The sequence below is a fragment of the Haliotis rubra genome, unplaced genomic scaffold, assembly GCF_003918875.1.
Source record: "Haliotis rubra isolate DU_JTF1 unplaced genomic scaffold, ASM391887v1 Scf476, whole genome shotgun sequence".
In the NCBI taxonomy this organism is placed as follows: domain Eukaryota; kingdom Metazoa; phylum Mollusca; class Gastropoda; order Lepetellida; family Haliotidae; genus Haliotis; species Haliotis rubra.
Window position 1 is genome coordinate 759,165 of NW_025767164.1, and position 8,127 is coordinate 767,291.

At 41.2% G+C, this 8,127-nt stretch overlaps 1 protein-coding gene across 1 annotated transcript; it reads right to left on the minus strand.

The window, feature by feature from the left end:
• Positions 1 to 376: 376 nt before the first annotated feature.
• Positions 377 to 6,838, minus strand: LOC124290849. The gene is made up of 5 exons (XM_046727693.1): positions 6,753 to 6,838; positions 3,772 to 3,896; positions 2,260 to 2,412; positions 937 to 983; positions 377 to 463 (listed from the first exon to the last, which is right to left on the minus strand). Exons 1-5 carry the CDS (start codon positions 6,791 to 6,793, stop codon positions 419 to 421), a joined length of 411 nt encoding a protein of 136 aa, XP_046583649.1. The 5' UTR covers positions 6,794 to 6,838; the 3' UTR covers positions 377 to 418.
• Between the last annotated feature and the right edge of the window lie 1,289 nt (positions 6,839 to 8,127).

An 8,127-nucleotide genomic window follows, 5' to 3' on the forward strand; every position in this document is an offset into this window, starting at 1 on the left:
TGAAGAGTGAACGCTTTAACCACTAGGCTACCGCACCGCCCCCTTGTGTGGTGAACTACTATTAATAGTTGGCTGACCCAACTCACTCACTCACTCTATCACTCACTTCGAACCACTATACTGAGGTTTGTAATGTGGGAGAAAGGCAGAAGTAACGCCAGCCTCCGAGAACAGGAATTTGACCCTACGATCATAGGTTTCTGGCATACCCAAGGGACGCAACTCCGCAATTGCGGCGCCGTAGTCAACTGGGTCGTCCGTGCCACAAGCATAAAGACAAGATTACAGTAACTTTCGTATTTGAGTATACATGCGTATGTATAAACATGTAGTCATTGAATTATCATTAAACATCATACTGTAAAGACGCACATTCTTTGTAAGTGTTTTATTCCGGAGACAATTCAGTAGGGTTCGCCTATTTTCCAACTCCAATAGGGATGCTGGGTGGTACCATCAGAACCTGGGCAGATACAAGTGTATTAACCACCAGTCAAGGCTGGATACAGTGTTGATCGTCCTTCCAAAAATCAATTCTTGAAAATGGTAAAACGGTCAGGAATACTGTCATCACAAATCGTCAAATAAATTATGATAAGACTACTTAAGTACGAATTTGGAAATGTCGAAAGTTTTTTAAATGTGAAGTTCAGTTTTGCTAAATTTAATTTTAAGGTTACACTTCATGCAAACTTACAGGTAAATGTATGAGTTGAATTGTGCACCCTTTATTTATTTCTTCCAATAGAATGTTTTTGTACTTTTTGAATTTCGCAAAAATTTGCAGTCAATTTTTCAAATACATCAATTGATTTTCCATAACTTTGCGACATCGTAGAGATGTTTTTCAAATATACATTTTGTACATTAACGGAGTGAGGCGACCAATGTAGCACATCAATGTGAGTAACTCTTAATAAAGGTAATTGACCTTACCTTGGCATACTTAGACTGGAAGTCCGTTAGTGATACTTTGCCATCGCCTGGAATATATTCACAGTACGTTGTTAGGGTTTAATCTGTGTGTTGGGCTTATTGTCATCTGAAGACATTTTGATAATAACAAGAATTTCTTACAATACAATCGTGGGTTGTACCCCTACATAAATATCACTCACTCACTCACTCACTCACTCGAGCTCAATTGAACTTATTCGCACAATTGAACTAATTCACACTCGCACCTACTGAAACTCTTCCTTCACACTCACTCACACACACTCACTCAAGTTGGGATGAGTGAGTGAGTATGGTTTTACGCCGCTTTTAGCAATATTCCATCAATATCACGGCGGGGGACACCAGAAATGGGCTTCACACATTGTGCCCATATGGGGAATCGAACCTGGGTCTTCGGCGTGACGATTGAACGCTTGAACCACTAGGCTTCCCCACCGCTCCCTGCAAGAAGAAATACACCCAGGTTGTGTGTGTATTCGTCAGGAGACCTGTGTATTAGTTTTACGCCGCTTTAAGCAGTATTCCAGGAATTCCCCACGGCGGGGGACACCAGAAATGGGCATCACGCATTGTACCCATGTGGGGAATCGAACCCGGGTCTTCGGCGTGACGAGCGAACGCTTTAACCATTAGGCTACCCCACCGCCCCCACGGTGGAATGAGATGGTCACGTGACTGTTAATATTCTAGAACCTCACAGGCATCTTGGGTTGTAGCGCACACTGATCCAGGGCCCGGCGGCCAGTTGTTAGTCTATGTTAAGGTATGGGAGTTACGATCACCTTAGCCCTACGATCGCTTTGTGAAACGGGGCCATGGCTTATGATGTTAACGCAATATAACGCAATACATTATTATTTTTATTATTATATCATTATACCTACTGACAATTTATCCGTATTCATACGAATATCATGCACTTTAGTCTTTGAAGTTTGGTTCCAGTGACATGTATGTTTACTTCACTTGTATGATGTGTGTATACCAGTTTTTATGGAATCCTGGAAAATGAGGCAAAATTAACCAAAACGCGACATGCGACAAATGGGAGAAATGTCGCGTTGTCGCGTTTTGGTTTATTTTGCCTCATTTACACTTTTTTTTTTTTGAGAGGGCGACAATGCGACAACGCGACAATGTCCCTTCTCGGATTCCATAAGTTTTACAGTAAATGTATTTGTTTAATGCATGCCGGACTCAGAAATATCCAGGCTAAATGAAACTGACCGGTTCGGGCAATTCGTGACTGACATAACGAGCATCCATAGAATTCTTTTATGGAATAATTGGAATACTCACCATTAGTGTCGAACTCGTTGAAAATCAGCTTCACATCATCTAGGGTTAGAACGCCATCTTTGTTGGCATCGTATTTGGCGAACTCACTCTCTGCCTGTCCTTTGTTTCCTGGGAGAAGTGCCAGGAAATCGCTCTTTGGGATTTTGCCATCACCTTAAAAGTGAATCATTATGATAATTCTCAAGTTGTAAACACAAACTTTGATGTGTCGGAATTACACTTGTAAAAGCATTTCCCTTACTGAGTGAGTGAGTGGCTATGACTTTGCGTCGCTTTTGGCAATATTCCAGCAATATCACGGCGAGGGACGCCAGAAATGGGTTTTACACAGTGTACCCATGTGGGGAATCGAACACGGGTCTTCTGCGTGGCAAGCGAACGCTTGTACCACTAGGCTACCCCACCGCCCGCATTGCCCTTATTTCATTGTCATCAGGCTACGGTTTTGTTTAGACACAACGGATAACTCGAAGTATTTGCGTCGGTCCCTTCAACTTCGAGACAAGGGTATATAACTGTAGAAGTATTTCACCAAAGTAGCCTCAAGGCATCTGTTTCTCTTGGAACAGGAAATGGAATTTCAACCAAGGATCAAAACGTACACACATTATGCAAAGCAATTTGATAGACAACAAAGCCATGTAGTTGTAGGTTGTGCATGTTAGGTCGCAGTTGAGACAAGGACGCCATTTAGTTGCAAGTTGTATCAGATCGTAGTTGATAGACAACAAAGCCATTTTGTTGAAAGTTGTGTGAGATCGTAGTCGATAGACAGCAAGGCAATTTAGTTGAAAGTTGTGTTCGATTGCCGTTGATAGACAACAAAGCCAGTTTGTTGCAGGTTGTGTTAGGCCGCATTTGATAGAAACAAAGCCATTTGGTTGAAGATTGTGTTATGTCGCAGTCGATAGACAACAAAGCCATCTAGTTGAAGGTTGTGTTAGATCGTAGTTGATAGACATCACACGGAATAATGTACAATCCATTTCGCATTTCTGTATCAACATCCTGGCCTCATCTCAGAATTCAACACTCTATTCGTTTCAATCTTACTTTCTCCCCGTCAGTTTTATATTTATTTATGTTTTCACTGTCTCGTTATCTGTTTATATATCCCTGTCTCCCTTGACCTCTATGGCGCTCAATACACATGCGCCTTTCTCCTTTGTCTATATTTTCCCTTCCCTACTTAATAATATATATAATATACCTGCTATAAATTCTATCCATTATTTCTCGCCTCGGATAACTCGAAGTATTTACTTAGCTGCCTTCAATTTTCGACACGATGCGGTTGGGTAGCCTAGTGTTTACAGCGTTCGCTAGTCACGCCGAAGACCCGGGTTCGATTCCCCATATGGGTACAATGTGTGAAGCCCATTCTGGTGTCCCTCGCCGTGATATTGATGGAATATTGCTAAAAGCGGCGTGAAACTAAACTCACTCACTCCTCCCTATGTTTCAGCAAATACGTGAAGTATTATGTGAAACAATTCATTTAAATGTTCCTACCGTCAACATCACCAGTGTTAAAGTAGACTTTCAGTTCTGCCAGTACCAGTGTGCCGTCTTTGTTAGCGTCAAGAGAATCGAAGGCGCCTTTAGCAATGGCAGCTACACTTTGGCTGGAGGCAACACTGCAAGAAACGTAGACTGATGGCTAACTATGGGTAACAGCCTCCACACTGAATGTAATGAGTGAGTTTAGTATTACGCCGCACTCAGCAATATGCCAGCTATATGGCGGCGGTCTGTAAATAATCGAGTCTGGACCAGACAATCCAGAGATCAACAGCATGATCTACGCGATTCGGGATACGATGACATGTGTCAACCAAGTCAGCGACCCTGACCACCCGATCCCGTTAGTCGCCCCTTACGACAAGCATGGGTCACTGAAGATCAATTCTAGCTCTGATCTTCACGGGTTAAACTGAATGGAAGGATAACAATATATGGATGAACAACTTGTTTATAGACAAGTTGTCCATATCTATTCTTACCCTTCCTCGAGGCTCCAACTTCTAAATGCCTCGCAAAGAGATTATTCCACACTAAATGTTTATGCATTACTATTTGCCATGGATGAGAAACGTCAACTGTAAATTTTATGTGTACAGTTGTGAATGTTTATGCATGACGTCATGCAGGCAGCGTGAAATTGATCGCAAACCTCAGTTGTAAATGTTTTCATTACGTCATACAGTCAGCGTGATATTGATCGCAAACCTCAGTTGTAAATGTTTTCATTACGTCATACAGTCAGCGTGATATTGATCGCATAAACCTGATCAGTTATAAATGTTTTCATTACGCCATACAGTCAGCGTGAAATTGATCGCGAAACCTCAGTTGTAAATGTTTTCATTACATCATACAGTCAGCGTGATATTGATCAGTTGTAAATGAAACCTCAGTTGTAAATGTTTTCATTACGTCATACAGTCAGCGTGAAATTGATCGCGAAACCTCAGTTGTAAATGTTTTCATTACGCCATACAGTCAGCGTGGAAATTGATCGCAAACCTCTGTTGGAAATTGATCAGCGAAAAACCTCAGTTATAAATGTTTTCATTACGCCATACAGTCAGCGTGAAATGGATAGCAAACCTCAGTTATAAATGTTTTCATTACGTCATACAGTCAATGAAATGGATAGCAAACCTCAGTTATAAATGTTTTCATTACGTCATACAGTCAGCGTGAAATGGATAGCAAACCTCAGTTGTAAATGTTTTCATTACGTCATACAGTCAGCGTGAAATGGATAGCAAACCTCAGTTGTAAATGTTTTCATTACGTCATACAGTCAGCGTGAAATGGAAAGCAAACCTCAGTTGTAAATGTTTTCATTACGTCATACAGTCAGCATGAAATTGATCGCATACCTCAGTTGTAAATGTTTTCATTACGTCATACAGGCAGCGTGAAATGGATAGCAAACCTCAGTTGTAAATGTTTTCATTACGTCATACAGGCAGCGTGAAATGGATAGCAAACCTCAGTTGTAAATGTTTTCATTACGTCATACAGTCAGCGTGATATTGATCGCAAACCTCAGTTGTAAATGTTTTCATTACGCCATACAGTCAGCGTGAAATTGATCGCATGAAACCTCAGTTGTAAATGTTTTCATTACGCCATACAGTCAGCGTGAAATTGATCGCATGAAACCTCAGTTGTAAATGTTTTCATTACGTCATACAGTCAGCGTGAAATATTGATCGCGAAACCTCAGTTGTAAATGTTTTCATTACGCCATACAGTCAGCGTGAAATTGATCGCAAACCTCAGTTGTAAATGTTTTCATTACGCCATACAGTCAGCGTGAAATTGATCGCAAACCTCAGTTGTAAATGTTTTCATTACGTCATACAGTCAGCGTGAAATTGATCGCGAAAACCTCAGTTGTAAATGTTTTCATTACGTCATACAGTCAGCGTGATATTGATCGCAAACCTCTGTTGTAAATGTTTTCATTACGTCATACAGTCAGCGTGAAATTGATCGCAAACCTCTGTTGTAAATGTTTTCATTACGCCATACAGTCAGCGTGAAATTGATCGAAACCTCAGTTGTAAATGTTTTCATTACGTCCATACAGTCAGCGCGGAAATTGATCGCAAACCTCAGTTGTAAATGTTTTCATTACGCCATACAGTCAGCGTGAAATTGATCGCAAACCTCAGTTGTAAATGTTTTCATTCGCCATACAGTCAGCGTGAAATGGATAGCAAACCTCAGTTATAAATGTTTTCATTACGTCATACAGTCAGCGTGAAATGGATAGCGAAGCCTCAGTTATAAATGTTTTCATTACGTCATACAGTCAGCGTGAAATGGATAGCAAACCTCAGTTATAAATGTTTTCATTACGTCATACAGTCAGCGTGAAATGGATAGCAAACCTCAGTTGTAAATGTTTTCATTACGTCATACAGTCAGCGTGAAATGGATAGCAAACCTCAGTTGTAAATGTTTTCATTACGTCATACAGTCAGCGTGAAATGGATAGCAAACCTCAGTTGTAAATGTTTTCATTACGTCATACAGGCAGCGTGAAATGGAAAGCAAACCTCAGTTGTAAATGTTTTCATTACGTCATACAGGCAGCGTGAAATGGATAGCAAACCTCAGTTGTAAATGTTTTCATTACGTCATACAGGCAGCGTGAAATGGATAGCAAACCTCAGTTGTAAATGTTTTCATTACGTCATACAGTCAGCGTGAAATGGATAGCAAACCTCAGTTGTAAATGTTTTCATTACGTCATACAGGCAGCGTGAAATGGATAGCAAACCTCAGTTGTAAATGTTTTCATTACGTCATACAGTCAGCGTGAAATGGATAGCAAACCTCAGTTGTAAATGTTTTCATTACGTCATACAGTTGATGTAAAAGGGGTAACAAGCCTCAACTGTCAATGCTTATGCATGACGTCATACAGCAATGTAAAATGGATGCAAACCTCAATCACACACACACTCACTTACCCGAGCACCAGCGCCAAAGCACACAAGAAGAGGGATGTCATTGTTGTTTAACTGGGGGAAAACATATACCCACGTTATATTTACAGTATCTCAGTTCAACCGAAATGGGACAAAACATAAGCCCCCTCTTTGTTGTCATGTATCCTGAATACCCATTTATTTTAGTAAAGATGACACATATGTCATATTAACATGACATATATCTACACATGATATTGATTTTATTTCGACACAGGAATATGACTCCACCAATAGGACACGTGTGTACATTGGGGGATTCCTAAATGTACTTCCACATTTGGAAATAAACAAATGAATATTTTGTTGCATAACGCCGCACTCAGCAATATTCCAGCCATATGGCGGCGGTCTGTAAGCAATCGAGTTTAAACCAGACAATCCAGTGATCAACAGCTTGAGCATCGATATACGCAATTGCGATACGATGACATGTGTCAACCAGGTCTGCGAGCCTGACCATCTGATCCCGTTAGTCGCCGTTTACGACGTGCATGGGTTGCTGAAGACCAGTTCTAGACAAGGCTTGAAATGCAAACATAATTGTCAATGGTTGTGAAATTACGTCATCATCATCATCATCATTTCAGCAAATACGTGAACTATTCTGTGAAACAATTCATATAAATGTTCCTACCGTCAACATCACCAGTGTTAAAGTAGACTTCCAGTTCTACCAGTACCAATTAATGCCGTCTTTGGTGGCGTCGAAGGAAGATCCGGAATGCGCCTTTAGCAATGGCAGGTTTACTTTATTTGGAGAGCAACACTGCAGAAGCAATGGGCTGGTGGCTAACTAGCAGGGGTAACAGCCGCCGCACTGGATATGGTAATGAGTGAGTTTAGTTTGCCACGCCATAAACAATATGCCAGCTATATGGCGGCGGTTAGAGAAATCAATGGAGTCTGGATGAGAGCCGGTCCGGAGATCAACGACGCCAGATTTACGCGGTTCGGGAATGCGGTGACATGTGTCTACCAATTCCGATGAGCCTGACCACAGATCCCGATTGGTCGCCCGTTACGACAAGCATAGGTCGCTGAAGATTAATTCCTGGCTCACAGATCTTTACGGGTTCGGCTGGATGGAAGGATAGCAATAAATGGACGAATAATACGTTTTATCACGAAGCGGGAGCAACGTTTCAGTGTAAGTATCAAGCACAAGAACAGAATAAGAGTTGATAGGCAGCTATATATCTGTTCATCATTTGCTTCGATATCGGCGTTAGAACCTACACAAGAAACATCGCCCCCACGCTGTAATAGACAAGGTTCGTCCTTATATCTATTGGTTTCCTTCCTCCACCAAATTCTCCACAACCTCAATGCACTCGCAAAGGGATTATTCGTCACT